Source organism: Sebastes umbrosus, chromosome 16, assembly GCF_015220745.1.
Source record: "Sebastes umbrosus isolate fSebUmb1 chromosome 16, fSebUmb1.pri, whole genome shotgun sequence".
NCBI lineage: Eukaryota > Metazoa > Chordata > Actinopteri > Perciformes > Sebastidae > Sebastes > Sebastes umbrosus.
The window spans coordinates 21,980,583-22,000,729 of record NC_051284.1 but is presented as its reverse complement, the minus strand read 5'-3'; the positions used below and the strand labels follow the sequence as shown (position 1 = coordinate 22,000,729).

At 43.4% G+C, this 20,147-nt stretch overlaps 1 protein-coding gene across 3 annotated transcripts in view; it reads left to right on the top strand.

Moving 5' to 3' along the window:
• fndc3ba (fibronectin type III domain containing 3Ba) overlaps nucleotides 1-20,147 on the top strand; it is a 108,107-nt gene that overhangs the window by 37,535 nt on the left and 50,425 nt on the right. For all 3 annotated transcript variants that reach the window (XM_037796547.1, XM_037796548.1, XM_037796549.1), the window contains 4 exons: nucleotides 11,646-11,722; nucleotides 15,667-15,892; nucleotides 16,037-16,208; nucleotides 16,851-16,981. In XM_037796547.1, coding sequence (XP_037652475.1) covers nucleotides 11,646-11,722; nucleotides 15,667-15,892; nucleotides 16,037-16,208; nucleotides 16,851-16,981 — 606 coding nt within the window. The remainder of the gene's footprint in view (nucleotides 1-11,645; nucleotides 11,723-15,666; nucleotides 15,893-16,036; nucleotides 16,209-16,850; nucleotides 16,982-20,147) is intronic.

Here is a 20,147-nt window from a genome sequence, read left to right as displayed (position 1 = left end):
TATTTGTGTACAATTTTTATTTGTAACAATAGCTACGTTTTTAAAGTTTTTATTAACCAAATACATTTATGTACAAACTGTGGAAATGTATGTTGTATGTAGGCCTAATGTATGTAATGAAATGCATACAAAAATACTTTTAAAGTGGGATATATTACAAAGATATACACATAATATCCAAGACATGTGTGATGATCATGTCACGCAACTGCTGAATTAAGGTACTGGCACTTTTTTTGGTCCAATCCAGGCACTGGTTTTCTAGGTTTTTATTTAGCATAAGAACATAATAATTTTCTCAACCCATAAAGTAAAACTTAATGAAATTATCCAAATTTGGAGATACATGGCTTTTTCTCGACTGAGAAGATTTAAAAAACCTTTTATTTAAAATACCTGCTCTGAACACAGCAACCATCTTCATATTTAAATCTCCCAGTACCGTCATGTTGCCTGTCAGACCAGGAGACCATATCAAAAGTTTTGCAGTAACAAGCGTTCAGACAGTGAAGTCTCAGTCTTGTGTTTTGAAGAGCTAACACATTTAGTCTCTCCCCTCTCTGTTTTAAATTGGTTCAAGTTGACGACTGCTGAGTCTGTATTTATGGAATATGCTTTGCTGGAAAAACGGGTAATGGGATGGGTGGAGAGACACATGATCGTATAATAGAGAAATGCATGCATGCGTCTGTACGTATGTAATTTTTAGTTGGCAGCCAGTGGATTTACCTTCAAGTTTTTATCCCCTCGGGCCGACTGTAAAATCAACCGTGGAGGTTTGTTTAGTGGGTGTGTGTGTGTTTTAATTTTGTGTTATGTCCCATTGGATTTGGGAAAGTGGTCACCATGGGAACGGACTCGCACTCCAGGTGGTGTGTACTGGAATGTGGTCCCTCTGGGCACAGTTTGTGTGTGTGTCTGTGTGAAGCATACCTTTTTTCTTTTTCCACTAGTTTCCACTCACAATGTACTCTGTAAGAAACAAAAGGACAGAGAGGACTGGTTTGGTTCATTTGGCACACGGTAGTTAAGAGCTTGACTTTAGTGTGCGTGAGGCAGAGAGAGAGAGAGTTGATTGTTGTTGTATGCCCTGCCCAGCGCTCTCTTATAAACTCAATGCCCTCACACAGTAGGGCATGAGGAAGGGAGGGAGGAAGAAATGAAACGATAGGAAGGTAAATAAAGGGGGAGAGAGAGACGGAAAGAAAAAAGAGGAATAGAGTGAGAGAATCAGACGCTGCATGTCTGGTCGTGTCTGCTGCCATGCATTCTGGGCGAGGCCACTTCCTCTATGCGATGACCCCAGCCACCCCTGCGCTGTTGACTTGGTCTGGTCTGCCAGCTCCTGGGAAGGCTTTATTTGCTGTTGAGACTGGCCCACTTATGGCAACACTAAGGTCGGAGGGGGAGAGACAAGAGTGGGCAAAACTCTGGAGAACACTGCGTCTGTCTTCATGTATAAGACTGTGTGAAAGTGGATGTGTGTGTGAACAGCAGCTGTGTAGAGGAGCTTTGCAGAATTTTCCAGAGAGAGAAAGAAAGCGAGCTTTTCCAGGGATGAAATTCTTGGCTCCCTTGAAGCTCAGGGTACAGCTGGAGCACTTCTCCCTCCCTCCGCCCTCATTCCCTCCTCATTTTCCCTCTCTCCTTCTCCAACCTCCTTCACTTCCTCCCTTGCTTCCCTTCTCTCTGCGTCCTCATAACTCCCGCCTAAGTTTTGCATGCTTTTTTTAATTGAATGAAATTCATCATAACACTCGAGGGTCCTTTTTAAAAAATCCTCTCCACATGTTGCTCACGCCACTTTTCGGATTAGATTCAGTTAAATTGGTTGAATCTTTATTGATCGCATGGGGCCGTTGGAGCCGCGAGTGGTGATGGGAATAAATGTGCCTCGGTTCCTGAGGCCTCCTGCACAGCTGCGTAGAATACAATGTGATTGTTTATATCGTGTGTGTTTAGGTTTCACAGGGAAGCCCCTCAGTTTTTCCTTTTGCTCTGATCTGATTGGACGGCAGCAGGGAAGTGTGTGTCAGTCGGTGGGAGGGCCCAGGCACGGAGGTCGAGGAATGATCGGAGGAACTAGTAGAGAAGCAGGTTTGATGTTGGTCTAGGAGTGCAGTTAGGGTGTTTTCACATTTAGTCCTTTTTAAACCAAAGTGGACCAAAAGGTGGACCAACAGAAAAGGGACTCAGTTCCTTTCGCGTTCACATTGTCGGTTCATTTGAAAGAGGACTTTGAAAGAGCTCTGAGGGGGCCTTAGTCTTCTCTCTGTTCACACTATACAGTAGTTCCTACCTTCATCACTGCTGGTCAATGCTTTCCCCTTCAATGACATGTTTTGGGTTGGCACAGGCACTTCCACACACAATACGGTCCAGTTCGGGGCACGTGTCTTTTATGTCAGCGGATTCCCCGATTTTTCTCATTTTATCGCGTGCGGTCAAGTACTTTTGACATAGTTTTTTTTTTTACTTTGACGCTGCACTTTTCATATGAACTGAAAATTTGAGTAAAACCTTAGCGTTTCTGTGCATTGAAGACTTGAATAGTTGCCATTTGACGTGTTCTTCGTTCCGTATCTGGAGAAGTGCAGGGGTGTCTTCTTCGGTCCAAACTACTCCTCGTCCACTAGCGACCATGGTGCCGAGTTGATTTTCCGAGCATCACAGTGTGCAAGCGCGTGTTATCCGTCTACGCAACTCTAGAGGGCTAAAATACAATGGCGCTTTGTGTTCACAATGCACAGATTTAGCGAACCGCAACGCGGACTTGAATCAAACCGTACTCGGACCTCCTCGGGAGGTGGTCCGTGTACGGTTTGTTTCAGAAGGGGTCTGAGTTCTTTTTTAGCGTTCACATATACGCAAAAAATGCTGACTAATCGTTCTGAGTTTGTTTGGAGGGCTAAAAGGGACCAAGTGTGAAAATCTGTTAGTTTGACTTATAACAATATTTCGTCCCCTCTTGCATTAACACACAATCTCGACCATATCTGCAGTTCCCTTGCTTGTCTGCAGCTATGAGTCGTGCACACACACACACACACACTCATAAACGCATACACACAAACAGAGGAATTCAGAGATGGGGAGTGGGGGGAAAGTCCCTGCTAATCTAGCACTTCCAGTCTTGCCCTCTTTCTTTCCACTGAGATTCACACGACTTCTCTTCCCTTCTCTTCTCTTCTCTTCTCTTCTCTTCTCTTCTCTTCTCTTCTCTTCTCTCCTCTTCCTCTCTTCCTCCCTACACACACTTTCTCTGCTCTCTGCGGTGGACACAAACTCTGTTGTACTGTTCAGATTGTGACTCATCCACCAGAAATGCCCCACATTAACATGTGGAGAGATAGAAGGAGTAAAGTGAGAGTAGAGGAGGAGAGAGGTTGCCTGGTACAAAGCGTAGCAGGTTGCCCACTGAGGGGAAAGAATTAGTAAAAGTGACTGAAAGCGTTGCCGTTCCTTTAGTGGGTCAAGGTTTGAGAATTTGTTGCGTCTTGAGGATTCGAGGGAGTGAGAGAAAAAGAAGGGAGCAAAGGAGGAGAGCAGGAAATGATTCTGGGTCTGTTTACACACCAACAGCTGTTGCACTTCTTTGCTCTCTCTCTCTTTCTTTCTCTCTCCTTCTAGACATGTAGAGTTGATTAGGGAATGGATACAATGAGTCATCAGTGTCTGGATCGTGTGTATTTGCGTGTGCACGTGCACGCTTGCACATGCATGTCAGGATTCCGCGCGCGGCCACATGCACAGACGGCAAGGGCGATAAGTGGAGTATGTCGCTCAGTCCGTGCAGTGTGTGTGTTGCATGGTTACCAATCCCAAAACAATTATATCTGCGAGCCCGAGAATAGCCCCATGTGATAATACTGGAAAAGATCTAGCTAGTGTGTGTGTGTGTGTGTGTGTGTGTTCAGAGTTATGTCTGGATTTGCAGAAGTATTACAGCCGGTGTGTGTCTCATCTGGTTGTTTGTACCTAGGTGACCGTGATTTCTGTCAGTGTAAATGTCAGTGTGTTCCACAAGTCAAGTGAGCGACTTTGTGTCCATGTCAGCGCGACATTTTAAACATTATGCACTTGTCTGCAGTTTTTAAATTTGTTTGTCTTGGTGTATAGTGTCATTGTGAAGGTATGTGTGTATGTGTGTTTGTGCATGTTGAGAACAAAGCACGGCTGGGCTCGGTGTCCCTCCAGACGTTACGTTGCTCTCCTCAGACTCAGCAGCAGAAGTAGGTCGGCCGACAGCAGCACCCCTCCTCTGGGTGGGGGAGAACCGGAGAGAGATGTGGGCTGGGTGGAGGTATTATGGGCTGGCACCCAGGCTACAAGCTCAACACTAAACAGATCTTGTATGCTTAAGTACTGTTCACACAGCGATCAGGACAGGATAAGATGTTCTTATCGTATTCTTAGAAATCCAACCTTTGGAAATAAGTTGTAAAGTGTTTTTTTTTCCTAAAGGAGATCCAAAATTCAGGGGACGTGGTCATTTAGAGGAAAAAATGTTAGAAAGAAATGATCAAAAAGAAAAATCTCTTAGTCGTCACTTAGGATCTTGGTTGAAGAATTCTTCAATAGTTTTATAACCTGGCTGTTGTGTGTCTTACAAATGATGATCCTAATGTGTTACGTTTTTTTCTCATAAAATGAGTCACATTTGGGGAAAAAGATCTCCATTTGGAATTATATCTTTCTCAAAAATTAAAAAAAAGAAGAGGATTGTTAGATTTATAATAACTTGCACATGTTTTCCAATGCTCCGGGGCTATTGAGTGTTACACACTTTAAGTGCTGCTGCTGTCTTGGCCAGTTCTGCCTTGTAAAAGAAAAAAAAATACTGTAGCTCATTGGGACTAACATGGATAGATAAAGGTTACATAAATAAACTAAAAGTCATAAATAATGTGTAAAAGATGCCTCAGAAGATTCCTCAAGGAACTCCTGGAGGCTGGCACAGACCCGGAGAGACTGGCAGCTTCATATTAGAGGACACATTTGTGACTTGGAATAGAAGAAGCACAACACAAGTGGTTCAAATTTTTCAAAAACCTATTTTGATTTATGAAGCGTTTATTCCAAAATGACATGTCCAACATAAAAATGACACCTGTTGTTTTGTAGTGATTGATAGCACAGAAATAATATATTATTACTGGAAACTACATTACTCTTTAGCTGACAAAATGTCAGTTTTATTGCCTGTATGTCAAAACAGTATTTATGTTGAATGATAAATCTGAAGTATATTTAATTTTGTATTTACCATTTATTTATTTATACATATAATCACATAAGAAATACATCTTAACCCTTTGAACTCTGCAATAGAAATAGTCCGCTATTGCCTACATTTGCTTATTTTGATGGGATTTCTCAGAGTATCTTCAAATGCTTCATATCCCTAAAATCTGCACAACCTAAGCTAACAGGTTATGTAAGTAAATAAACCATAATAATTGATAAAAAATATTGAAATTGTGTCATAAATAAAACAAAAATTGGACATTTTTTTAATAAAATGTTACGAAATAAACACACAAAACATTGATCCAAAAGATTTCTAAATGTAGAAACATGAACAAAATATTTCTCAACACTCATATGTTATTTGAACTATGCACAGTTTTTAGTTTTTGAGATATGGTAATTTTTATGAGCAGTTCAAAGGTGTTTTGATCCGCATGTCACGCCACGCCAAGTAACGTAATGATGTCATCACAAGTGTACACCGTGATGACGTGAAAGACAGAAGCATTAGCTTTCCGCTGCAAAAAGAATGAATGCTCTAGCTGTTAGGGTTTTGAATTAAATGGGGTTGTGCAAACAGCCCATTTTTAAATGGTTAAAAAACATGATTATAAGTTGGACAGATAACTTCCATGGTAATTTTATCTCTAAGGACAGTAGAGATTCTGAAGAGGCCGAAGGTTACAGTGGAATTTAATCTCTCGCCAACCAGGGACGAAGATCACAACCACATTTACTTCCTCCGGGCAAACAACCAGAGATGGAACTGAAGGCTTTCGTGCACAAGTCTGGCACAAACCTCTCCACCATCAGACCCCATGCAATGCAGCATTTGGCTTGGACGGGTTTATTTTGCGGGGGGTGGAAAGTTTTCTCCACTGTTGTTGCAAAAAGCTTAATACATTAGTTTTTAGAAGGAGAGCACGCTTAATGTGAAATATGAGGCCGAGTCAGAGGGCTAGTAAAATAGAGCCGTGGTTTTACAAGCCTCGTAGCGATTGTTTCTTCTTCTCTCTCTTAATGTGCTGATGTCAGATGTTGATGAAGTCGTCATGGCATCGATAGATTCATCAGCTGGCACAACTGAGAATGCTTGTTCTCCTTATGTAACTTTGAGCTCGGAGGCTATAAGTCGAGGGGCTCACTTGTCCTGAGGAATGTGCTTACACACACCTACACGCACACACACACTATGTACCTACAGTAAGACCCAGTGTTCAGACGTAGCAACTTTCCAGCTTATGATTTACATTCCACAGCAAATCAGCAGCCCGCTCAAATTACAGACAGTCAGGATCAGAAGTGTGTTTCTCTATGCACACGTGTATAGATGTTAGTTACATGCATATCCAGAGCCATCAGCTGTGTGTGAATGTATTTGTGTGTTTGTGCATGTGTTGAGTGTTGGTGTCGTTACCGAGGGCAGGGCAGCGCAGGATGTCCTGACTTCCTCCTCCATCACTGAGCTTCACCCTGCCCCCGGCAAAGATGTCCGCCGGACTTGACTCACCGGAGATGGACCCAAGGGCTCTCTTGTGTGTGTGTGTATGTGTGTGTATGTAGCGCCAATCCGGGATGTGTGTATATACAGTACACTGTGCTATTTTAAAGTTGTCTCCCACATTTCCTGCAACAGCAAGCCCTCTCTTCCCCCCTCTATAACTCTTTTTTTCTTTCTTCTTCACTATGTTTCCCATCATGCTCTCTCTTTACCTTCCTCCGTCTACTTTTCTCTCCCAGAGCTTCTAGGAGCCGTATCAGTTGACTAAAAGATCGAAGGGGATTTGTATCATTTTTACGACATATGACAATAGGCCATGCTCTATACAGTGTGTATGTGGTTGTGTGCGTGAGTGTGTGTGTGTGTGTGTGTGTGTGTGTGTGTGTATTGGCCGGGCAGTAGAGGAAGCTGTCGTGGGAGTGTCTTGCTCTTGGAGCTCTGAGGACAGATAACATTACCCTGCTGATGCTTACATAACTTCCAGGCAACGCCACGTCACAACTGACCCAGACACACGCACACACACACACACACACATGCACAGATGCACACACAACACACACATACAGGAATACAAATACCCATCTAGATTGGACAGCTGCCTCCGTGGGGCTCCAATAGGGTCTACAATGAGTGTGTGTGTGTCTCTGTGTATGTGTGTGTGTTGTACTTTAAAAATAAAGTGAACATTTTTTTTTTTAAGTCTGGCTATTTAGTAACTCAATTTTTTTTTTTTTGTCTGAGCGTTTTTTGGGAAACCCATCTGAGTCCAGTTGTTTTGTATGTAGGTCAGCTCACAAACAGGCTCCTTTGGTCTGATACCAACACCACACACACACACACACGCCTTCCCAAGAGGGTCTGCGTTTCCTTTCAATGTGGTGGCCACATGTGCGGCGCTGAAATGAAGGCAGAGAGAGAAAGAAAGTGTTTTGCTTCTTTCTAAAAGCTCAACGCTGCTTCAGTTCGACGGACAGAACGCAAACCGACACACACAGTCGGCCTTCAATATTCAAGCTCGGCATTGGCGCTGTCGATCGATAGATGAGTGTGTGTTTATGTAGTGTGCATAAGTTAGTGCATTATTGCGGATGTTAGTAATTGGGCGTGTGTGTGTCAGACCAGGACTCTTTCTGTGTTTGGAGTGTGTGTGTGTGTGTTGTGCTTTGGGGCCCCAGGCACAGCTGTATTTGACAGCTGGATCATGGGAAACATCTGATGAAATGTTGCATCATCTCCTTTATCTGTGTATGTATGTGCGGTACGGGCAGCCAGACAAAATCACAAGTTTGTCTTCCTTTCTTTTTTCTTTCTTTTTGAGAGTGAGTCGGTATAGAAGAGTTGAGTATGAGATTGTCTGCCTGAGATTGTGAGTGTGAAACAGGATGTTTACCATGGACATGTGTGTATGTTTCTTGTGTAAATCGTTGCCGACCATCTTTCTGAGGTGAGACGTGTGTGTGTGTGTGTGTGTGTTAGATTAGCATGAAGATGTGGTTGTTGTTTTTTCCTTTGACAATCAGCTTGAGTTATTTGTTGCCCTACATTTCCACTTTTAACAAAATTAGATTATTTATTTTGCACTTTTTATGCGTCGAGAGGCATAATATTCTCAGGTTGTCCGTCCCAATCTCATGAACGCGATATGTAGGAACACCTGGAGGAAATCTCATCACATTTGGCACAGACATCCACTTGGACTCAAGGATGAACTGACTAGATGTTGTTGGTCAAAGGTCACTGTAACCTCACATAACACATTTTTTGGCCATAACTCAAGAATTCCTACGCTAATTATGACAATTTCACACATATCTAATAGGATAAAATGATGACATTTTGGACAGACATGGATGTACTGTTAACTGCAGATTGACTGGTTGGCGGTGGCATACAACTGCAAAGCGGTAATTCTAGTAACCACGTCATTGGAATTTGTTCTGTAACTTGTTGCTCTTCTCACGACAACAGTGTTTTCCCATTCAACACCTGGCCGTCCCCCGTCCCCCGTGTGTCAGTGTTGTTGTTGTTGTTGTGTCTATCTTTGTTACGGTACTCCGTCATCATTCCTGTGGTCCTCTCGGTTACTTTAGACAGCAGCTCTCAAACAAATATGTACACATGTCACTGACCCCCAAATGAATGCGCATCTGACCACAGACCTCGCATTTATTTCAGTGACCATCACAGCAGGAATTTTAAGTCATAGATGTGGTACGTGTTTTTTATACTATGTATTGTGTTTTAAGTTTTGCACTTAAACACGTGGTTCGTGGTCACTTCATCTTGAGTTGCTCCTATATGTTTGAAACAACAACACGGAGGCTCCGTAGTCCGAACCAGGCAGCAAACCTTATTATCAACCTTGACAAAGGTAGCGCAGACCAGATCCACCCCTTCTGTTCTAACCTTTCACAATAAAAGCCCTAGACATATAATGTTTGCAGGCGAGTATTTCGCATTTTCGTGTTGTTTATTCATCACACCACTGGTGTGTAAAGGACTTTTTTCCATTCCAAAGGAGTAAAATGGAAATGAGTGACTCCTCATTGAGCCGGATACCCCCTTAATGCCTCTCAAAGGACCAGATTACACATGCGTATGCCCTTCAGTTGCTCAGGTAATACTGTGATATCATCCCACATGCAGGATATGACCTCATAACTGATCCTTGACCTGACCTCTCCGGTAGTCGGAAGCGGAAGAAGCAACAGATGGGAGATGTGAAAGGGGAGGGATGAGGGAGGGAAGGGGGGGGGAGTGGAGTGTGTTAGCTGTGTTGTCTGGGATTCCTGCAGGATTAGGCAGAGGAAGTTGTGACTCTGTTTGTGGTGCTTAAAGGCCAAAGCTGGAGGCAAGACCAGAGCGTGACGTTACCACAATGTGGATCACACTCACTTTTTTTATGTGCGCACACACACAATAACAACCACTTGAGCACACACACGTTCATCTGCTTGATTATCCTGAGCTTTTCTAAATGGCAAACAGTCTAATACTATATGACTTACAGCACTGAGTGTGTGTGCGTGTGTGTGTGTGTGTGTGTGTGTGTGTGTGTGAAGGGTAGCAGGACAAAGAGTGTCTTGTATTTTGGGGAGGGGATGGGGGGGTAGTTGGGCCTGTTGGGTCCAGTCCTGGGGGCCAGGGATGGGAATGTTCAGTGTGTGTATGTGTGTGTGAGCGTGTGTGTGTGTGAGCTGAGGAATGCTGCTGTTTGCTGAGTGAAGAGCACAGAGGCAGCAGAGACTGTCCAAACACACGTCTGTTTGTCAAGAGTGTGTGTGTGTGTGTGTGTGTGTGTGTGTGTGTGTGTGTGTCTGAGCGAGGGCGGCTGAGACACATGGAGAGAGTGTATTTGGGACAGTGTGTGTGTGTGTGAGCGAGAGGGAAAGTGTGTCCTGAGCAGTGATGGAAAGCGGTTTAGAGGAGCTCTGTGTATGTGTGTGTGTGTGTGTGTGTGTGTGTGTTCCCCATACTATGACCTTCTACTCAATGAGGACTTTCATAGTCTCCATGGTAGGGGAGCAGACAGGACTGAGAGAGGTCTGTCTCTTCGTACCTGTGACCTACTCACTACATACACACACACACACACACACACACACACACACACGCACTAGTCCACACTCCAGACTTTGCTCAGGTTGTGTTTGTGTGTGCGTGGGTATATATGTGTGTGCGGGTGTTTACTGTACCTGTTTGTTTGTTTGTTTGGCTGGTGAGAGGTCAGGGAGGTGATGGAGGGATGGAACGGACAGAGGGGATGATTTAGGGAGAGAGGGGAGAAAAAGGGGGGAGAGGATGACTTAGGGGAAATAAGTAAGATGAAGTGAGTAATATTTGAAAATGAAAGGAGGGAGTGAAGGATGTGAGTAATAGGTGAAGGGAGGGAAAGAGGGAGGATCACACAGGAGGAATTCCTGAAATTGGGGATGAAGGGATGGAGGAAGAGAGGGAAAAAGAAGGAGAGAAAAGTGAGTAAGAGCAGAAGAGTGAAGGTCCAGAGAAGGATGGAGGGAAGAAAATAAGTGAGACACAAGAATGGACGGAGAGAGAAGTTATTGAAGGAAGGAGACTGGGTGAAAGGGGGAGAGGAAATGAGAGAAAAGCAAGGGGAGGGATGAAAACAGGAGCTAAAGGGTCAGTTCATCTAAATTACAAAAGAAAAAAAGCTTATTTTCTCACATACCGACCATAGGTAAGTGAGAAAATATGTAATGACCCTTTAGAGGAAATCCGGTTTTAGAATATTCAACTGACATTTGACAGCAACTATTCGTATCATACTTGTGTTTGTAGGTAGAAATGGCCTCTGAGTGTGTGTGTGTGTGTGTGTGTGTGTGTGTGTGTGTGTGTGTGTGTGTGTGTGTGTGTGTGTGTGTGTGTGTGTGCAGTATGATTTATTCTGAGGCCAGGTCTGCCTCCAGCTGTCCCAACGGGGTCCCAATGACTTTACCAGCCGGCAGCTGCAGACCTCCATCAGAGAGAGAGACGGAGGAAGAGAGACATTGAGAGAGTTTTTTTTTTGGGGGGGGAGATATGGATTGTGGAAAAGTCAACATCATTTTCAATCTGCTAATTCTATTAGATTCTCTTGCTTCTCCTTCAGAGCTGAGGTTTTCTTTTTCAGCATGCCCTCATATGTTGTACATCCATCCATCACGATGCTACAGACGTCGTCATCTCCAAGAGCTTTAAGTGTTTGCCAGAAATAAGAGGAAAAGACTGCCTTAGATTTATATTTGGTAGAGGTTTTATTCACTGAAATAAGGGGCGCTTTACAATAAAGGTGTTGCACATCTGTGTCACACTCGCCAGCCCCTCAGTGTGTGTGTGTGTTTATTTACTTTAGCTGCCTGGTTAAATAAATAATTCCTCTCCTCCTTCGCAGGTCCTGCCGAGGTTCCGATGATGTCCCCAAATGGGTCAATCCCCCCCATCCACGTTCCCCCAGGATACATCTCACAGGTTAGTTTGTGTTTGTTTGTGTTTTTTCCTTTCAGACATGATTTTTATGTTCATCATGTGTTTGTGTTTTGTTGGAGCGTTTCAGTTAGTTGGAGACCAACACGTGTAACTGCATTTAATTAACCAGTCATTTATACTTCTGGAAAATAAGGCTTTGTAAGCCAATCTAATATTGCAATCTAATATTATTGACTCTTAAAAGACTATTTTTATTAGTAACAAATAAATAATACGTATAAAAACCTTAATTAAACATCTTTCCGAGGCAAATTTATTCAGTATTTATTTCATAAGGTGTCAGTTTACTGGTGCCAGTTGAACAGCCTTTTGGTTTGTGGCAACGTACTGACGCTTTTTTTCTGGAAACGTCCTGAAATGAAGTAAGGAAAATTAAATTAAAATTATATATTTAAAGCTAAATAGAAAAGTGTAGTCAGTAGAGTGCAGATCTCCACCAAGTGTGTCTGCAGTGACCACTACTGTAATGTGTGACTGAGTACAAACCAATCCCCCCGTCTACACTGCAAGTCTATCAGACACATTTTTCACCGGCATATTTTTTTTTTAAGATGATTGTTTTTGGGGCTTTTTGCCTTTTATTTGACAGTGATAGTTATGAAAGGGAGAGAAAGTGGGGATGGGCTGGCCTTGGTACATGGGGCGCTCACTCCATTAGGTGAGCTTCTGGAGCGTTTGACCTACACGTTTCATGCAATATACACACTCTATTTTTAATCTACGCAGGTATCTGCACTGCAGCTAAACTGCAGTTCATGCTTCATGTTGACTGTTTAACGCTTCCTCTGAACAAAAACTATCATTCCGGCTGTGTTTTTAGCTCTGTTTGCTGTAGTTGTTGATCACTTGCGGCCCCTACCAGCTGGTTAAAAGTAATGAGGTGTCAGCAGTCAATAACGGTATATAACAGTCAATAAAATAAGTTTTCAAAAAGTGTGAATCACCGAAATCGTGACAGATCCTTGAGCATACAGTCATAAATGAGCACAAAAAATATAAGTTTGATGAGTCCAGCAGTATGCGAGATTAGCCATGGACAGACCTGACAGACACAGAGATGCACACACAACCGAATACATAATCTCCTGGCATATAAAAATAGTTGCATTACAAATATGGTTATGCAACATAAGAGATTTGAGCAGGACTGCCTGAAAGACCACACATTTTTCACTTGTGTTTATTTTGTCAGACTACTATCAGAAGTGGATGAAGTGGTCCTCATTAATATGATGGAAGTCAGACTATTTGTGGAGAGCATGTGCACATCAAACCACACAGAAAGCATGCACCAAGCATTACACCTATCCTGGCTGAAAGAGCAGTAACTAAGGCAGCCTCATGTGTCGTACCGAGTACCGAGCAGGAATGTGCTGAATTTTGGGTGTCAGGGGGCACTTGTTTTTCTGACTCTCTCTTGGGTGGGAGTGTGTGTGTGTGTGTGTGTGTGTGTGAGAGAGAGAGCAAGAGTGTGTACTCTATCAGATGTCCTCACAAGAACAGAAAGATGAGGAAAAATCTTTGAAAGTGAGGATTTTATCTCTGGACTTTTGACATCCAAGTTTGATATTACGAATTAGGTAAAGGTTGAGTTTGCTGTGTCAGTAGTGTGGAGGGGTCAAAGGTTATTTAATCAATAGTCTGTCCTCACAAGTATAGTGTTGCAGATACATCTGTGGTGTGCATGTGGTGGGGATTGTGTTCCTATGTCCAATGGAAGTCAGGTCATTGGCTCACCGTGGGTGTGTGTTTGCATGTGTGTGGGTGTGTGTGTGTGTGTGTTAGCAGGGCCTGGGCCAAGTGTGAGCGGGAAACACTGTCACTCTTACGTAAACAAGGCTGATAGTGGAGACAGGCACTGGGTGGGTGGGTGGGTTATTGTGGAGTGAGGGGTGGAAGAAGGGATGGATGGAGAAACAGCACTGCGGTGGTGGAAAGTAGTGCATTGACAGATGGATTTTGCACGTGTGTGTGTGTCCTTGGTGGTTTGTGCTAATGGCTCTGCATTGTGATGGTGGGTGTGTGTGTGTTTGTGTGTGTGGGTACACGTGCATGCGTATTTGTATGTCCCTTCCAGTTTGTATTATTTGGAATGTGTGAGTGTCTCCCTGCCAGTAAATGTTGCGTGGGTTTGTAGGTCGGGTCCACATGTACTCATGCAGGGACTTTGCCCTTGTTTTCCTGTAAACACTCTTGTTTTTGTCCTCTGCAGCGTTGGAGGGGAAGCGGGGCCTCCTCTTCCTCCTCCTCCTGCTCCTCTTCTTCTCCCCCTCTCTCAAGTTTTCTCACTCGGATTAGTTCTGTAACCCTCTTCCTCCCCTTCTGACCCCCTTTAATACTCTCTCTTCTTTCTCTCTGTCTGTTGTTTACTGGCACTGAGTCTGTTGCCTCTCAGAGTGTGTGTGAGGGGGGGTTTGGGGTAGTTTTATTCAGTGTGTGTTGTTGTTGTTGTTGTTGTTGTTGTTGGGGACCAGCAGATGACTTCCCCCTCTCTGCAGGGAGTGTGTGTTTGCTCCCTGCTAGGAATGCAGGCCTGTGAAAGTGTCTGAATAGTTGGAATGCGTGTGTGTGGGTGTCCGTGAATGTGAAAGTGAACACATGTATGGCATTTATGTTAATTTGAGGCAGTTCATTGAAACTTGCTGTTATTGAAATCTGCAGACCATCTGATGACAACATTGCGACTTGTTTTCACCACTTAACGGGCCAAAGCATCCTGTTAGCACAATGCCCCGCTTGTTCAATAAATTATGCGATTCATTTCCTTTATTAGATATCCACAGAGCACCTGCTCTTACACAAATGATTGACAGCATCATTTTGTAAGAGCAGGTGCACCAGAACTTCGAATCTAGGGCTGCAAAATAACGATTATTTTCATTGTCCATTTAATTTCTCGATTAATCAATTGGTTGTTTGGTCTATAAAATGTCAGAAAAATGGTGAAAAATGTTGGATCAGTTTATCCTAAAGCCCAAGATGACGTCCTTAAATGCCTCGTTTTGTCCACAACTCAAAGATATTCAGTTTACTGTCTCAGAGGAGTAAAGAAACCAGAAAATATTCACATTTAAGAAGCTAGAATCAGAGAAATTTTGCTTTTTTTTCTCTTAAAAATATTCCTCAAACCGATGAATCGATTATAAAAATAGTTGGTGAATAATTTAATAGTTGACAGCGAATCAATTAATCGTTGCAGCTCTATAAATAGCTTTAAAAATAGATATAAAGAATATTAGAATTTTTAAGGACTGTATAAAAGTTCCTCAAAATAACACGAAAACTCATCTCTGATGCAAAATCCATCCAAATCACTCGTTTTACACAAACTTCCTGCAGTTATTGCTTTCACTTTTTGGGTTAATTGTACAGTACATCTGTTGTTCTGTACTAGTATTGTTATGCATCGAATATAATATGAAATATCCATAAAATATATCACTTAGTCAGGGGTCGTCAGCTTACTCAAATCCCTTAAAGAAAAAGGTTGGGAAACACTGATCTAAGTCAATAAGTGTATTTCCCAAAGTGTTGAACTATTCCTTTAAGCCGTATGTAATATACATAAAAACCTGTGATATCAGCATAAATCATATGTAGAAACTAATTGATAATCTGTACATTATCCCCTTGACTCAGATTACATTTTGATGTCATACCAAATGTCAAATTGAAACTAAATAATAAGATACAAACTGATTCTTGAACCACTTTGAGTGAGCGCTATCCATGCAGCCCCCCACTCAACATCAACATATAAAGCGATCACACACTGTGTGCAGTTTACTGACCTCGTGTGATTTATGGGCACAGAAGCCATTTTGGAGCTGTGTGCAAAATTTCCAACTGAACTGTGACTTCCTGAAACACATTTTTTATTCCTCCCACACTCACCTCCCTTTTCCCTTCTTCTGTGTCTCCCGCAGGTGCTGGAAGACACCACAGGGGTCCGCCGGGTGGTGGTGACCCCCCAGTCTCCAGAGTGCTACCCTCCCTCCTACTCTCCGGCCCTCTCCCCCACACACCACCTGCCCCCCTACCTGCCTCACCCTCACTTCATCCCCAACTCTCACTCTTTCTACCCCCCTGTCAGCCCCGGGGAGCTGCCCCACCAGTACTACCAGCACCACCTTCCCCCCATGTACGACCCAGGTACTGACATGCTGCCGACTGGACTTTATGCTACTGCCAGAAAAAATCAAGGGGTTTATGTGGAATTAAAAATTCATTTATTAATCCAATTTAAAAATATAAATTGTGCAGATTTGTATTCTTTTCTTTCATCTCCTCTTTCAGAAATCATCCCAGTTTATGGGATGTCTAACTACATAGGCAGAGAGGAGACGTACAGTAAGCCACAGCCCAAAAAGATAAAGGAACAGAGACAACTAGAGCGACAGAACCGACTCAACTCCCCTCCCTCCACTCTCTATAAGGGCAGCCTGGGGCCAGCACACAACGGATACAGGTGAGCATACTGCTTCTCTGAGATCCGCTTTGACTTGATTGTCTTTTTTAAAGGTGCAGTGTGTGGGTTTTGGTGGCATCTTGTGGCGAGGTTGCAGGTCATTTTTGCAACCAAGTGAAACTATGGTGTCCGATGCAAAAACGCAAATGGCTCTATCTAGAGCCAGTGTTTGGTTTGTCCATTCTTAGGCCGCTGTAGAAACATGGTGGCCGGCTCCGTGAAGAGGTTGTGTCTAGACGGTAACCTACAAATAGCGAAATCTGGCAAAAACTTTTCGAGAGACTCACTGCCCGATGACCTCTCCTAACCTTAACTTCGCGAGATCAATGCCTAACCCTAACCATCTCGCGAGAGTTTCCAACTCGTGGGTTACCTTCTAGACACGACTGTGAAGAGGATCCGCTCCGTATGTAGATATAAGTGACTCATTCTAAGGTAACGAAACACAAGGATTATTATTTTAAGGAGATTATACACTAAAGAAAACATACTTAATAATATTTTATTCCATTTCTGCCTAATAGATCCCTCTAAATGCTACACACTGTTCCTTTAAATGATAAACTGCAAATATGGATTGATACTTAAAAATTCTGGCTTGCATGAATTAAACGCTGTTTTGTAACTTTATTTGTGATGCAGCAACAAATCACACGCCCCGTCGCTCGGGTCAGTGGGGTCAGGGGGTGGACTCTGCAGTCCAGGAGGGAAGAAGCCGGAGAGACGACTCCGCAGCAGTCCACGAAACAGTGAACCAGAGACACACACACAAGGTAGGACACGTACACACACACACACAAAGCATAAGGAGAGACTGGCACACACAACTGAACAGCAACAGTTCACGGTTCACAGTAGGTCTGAATGTTTTCCTTTTGATTTTAAAATTTCACCCAAAACCAACAGAAAGGAGACAAACTGGGCATTCCTGTGTACATTGCTGCTGCTAGTCTGGCCTTTTTATGCTCTTTTATGCTCTTTTTATGCAATCAAAGCAGCCCATATCTCTTTGCGGAAGAATAACTTCTGTCCTCGCTGACCTCTCCCTCCGTCTCTACGTGACTGGCTTTGTCCTCTTCAACCTCAATGCCCCTCCGCATTCAAGCTCGCCTGATAAAACACACCTTTCGTTCCTCTCTTTCTCTTCTCACAGAATGTCACCCAAAAAAAAATGAATGGATGTATGCAGCCTCATTGAGGTGAAGGGATCCAGTGGGGGTGAGGGGGGTAGTGGTGGGAAGGTGGGGAAGGGGGTATGAGAGGTTGTCTGGGTAACCACATAGCTGAACCCGTCCCTGAGCGCTATCGTCTTACCCTCGCTACAATACCGGCCTTGTTGGTGAAGGCTGAGCCACAGAGGGGGGGAGTGGGTGAGAGAGAGAGAGGGGAGACAGGAGGGGGGAGGGAGGGAGTCACATACCTGTAGAGTCCTGCTCGAGATGAAGGAAACCTTTGAGCTCCGAGATTTAGACACCACAGCTCAGCCTTATCGCACGCACACACATAAAGAAGTGGAAAGACATGAGGGCGCACACACACACTTCATTGTGGTAGTGTTCCTCTTTAATGACGCGTCAGATGTACGTCTGAGTTATTGAAAAGAGCTGAGTATCTCATTTATGCGCAGAGGTGACGACAGAAAAACATAACGAGAGATATAAATTCATCTACTTCCTCGCTGTAACTGTCAGACTCTTCTTTAATTTACCCTCCCCATAAAACTTTGCTTTGGTCGCTCACAGCACGGTGTCGGATCAGAGCTATATCACATCTGGGTCAGGTGTGGGAAAGTGTGCGATTCCCAAAATCCACGAGTGTGGTGGTAAATTTGAGCATAACTCAAATGATCCTATGTCCTACGTTATATAAATAAAGTCTGAACGTTTTGTAACATACCCATGTTGGTATGAAATGTATTTTTGTGGTGACAGACTTGTCATGTATTTAGAATATTGTTTGGACTTTGGAGATGGCAAAATTGTTGTAAGTCTATAAATATAACTGGGGTGGTTTGGTTTAGGTGGATTAAAACATTATGGAAATGTGCATTTAATTGGTTAATTCACCTAAATTGCCAACAAAGCCTAATGGTATCTTGCCATGCAGACAGTATTGGTTTTATTTGCTTGTATTTTTAGTTTTCTGTCTCTAAGATTTCTGCCTCCAACTCAATACAATAGAGATGATTGGAAACTGGTTTGTTATGCTCACAGCATTGAAAAATTACAAGGGCTGTCCTCGACCAAAGAAATTCTTAATCAACTTACTGAATTTCTCCACAAAGACTCGCACAAAAGCACCACTTTAAATATGGTGTTTACCAGAGATGTGCTCATTTGATTCTCAGAAATAAGTCATTCAGCATGAAAAAGCACAAGAAACGATTAGTCAACTCAGACCAAAACGACAGGGGCAGCCCGAAAAAATTACATTTGAAAAATGTCCCTAGTTCCTCTGGATAATCCACAGAACATACCGTCAGTTTTCATAAGGACTATTTGTTTCAATAGAAAGTAGTGCCTATTAAAACTACGAGTTGATTAAGCATTTAGTTGATTTAACTGACTACAAATTACAATTCAGTGAGTCATTTGTAAGCAAAAATCCCAAGCATTCTCTGTATTTAATTGTACTTCACTCTTTTCAAAGCATTGTAAAATTTGTATTTTGGGGTTTTGGGCTGTTGGCTCAACAAAACAAGCAGAAAATAATTGACAGATGAATTAATCATAAAAATAATTATTTGCTGCAGCCCTACTGTTCACCACAAGGTCTGTAAGTCATCTAGTGAGGATGCAAGATTCACATCATTGTAGAATTCTTTCGGATATCTAATAATGTGTGCTATACAACCAAAAATATCTGCATGACTTGATACCGCTAGATGTAAAGTGAGAAAACGTGTTTCGCTTTACGCTCAAATGCATTTAAACCTGCACACATACACTCACAGAGTGTACAGTAGTACAGGTGCAAGTCTGGACATCTGCAAAATGCAAAACACACACACATGCAGAAGAGGCAGTGTTTGACTGCATTGCAGGGGGGGAGACTGCACAGCTCCTTACAGTACACACACACACACACACACACACACACACACACAGAACACACTAGCAGAGATTCGGCTTAGACGAGTGCCAAAGCAGGAAAAGGAAAGTGAAGTCGACAGCTCAGCTTGTGAGTGTCATAGTTTCATGTTGCACATACTGTAGTAGTCAAACAACACATGACGGACAGGAGGATGTCAGCATGTCGTCGGTTGTCTGTTCTGGTCTGCCAGGGTCTCCGTACCGGGCTGGAGATCAGGCTGAGTCAGCTACCACACACCAACACACACACACACACACACATGCACAAACACCCCGTGACTAGGCTTCCTGTAAAACAATCAGAGCATGAGGGTCCAGAGAATTGGCGGGAGGTAGGCAGGGGGGGCAAACAGAGAGAGAGGAGAGGAATGTGGGATTTTTAAGGACAGATGAGAGAGAGGAGGGAGATGGATGGAAGGCTTGTAAAGAGAGAGAGAGAAAAAATGAGCCAGAAGTTAAACATCACAGGGAACGGAGAGATGGAAAGACGAAGAGACAGCGAGTTAAAGAGCATTCCGACAAAGTTGCTGCTTGGCCCGGCGCATCCAAGTATGGTCCAACCCAGAATACCACACACACACAGCCGCCTACGCTCTGCCCTTGATGCCCTTGCTCCGTGTGTGCATGTGTGGCTATCGCCCCGGTGCCAGTAAGGCAGCAGGCTGACTTGGCGAGCACGGTGTCCATTCCCCAGTAAAGCCAGCTCTACAGGCCCTTTTCCTCAGAACTGAGTATGCTCGCTGAGCAGAAACAGATGTGGGCCCCGTCCCCTCTGTTCCTCCATCTTGGCTCTGCATCATCACCACCGCAGATCCTGTCTCTCACTCGGAGAGAAACTGGGATTTCA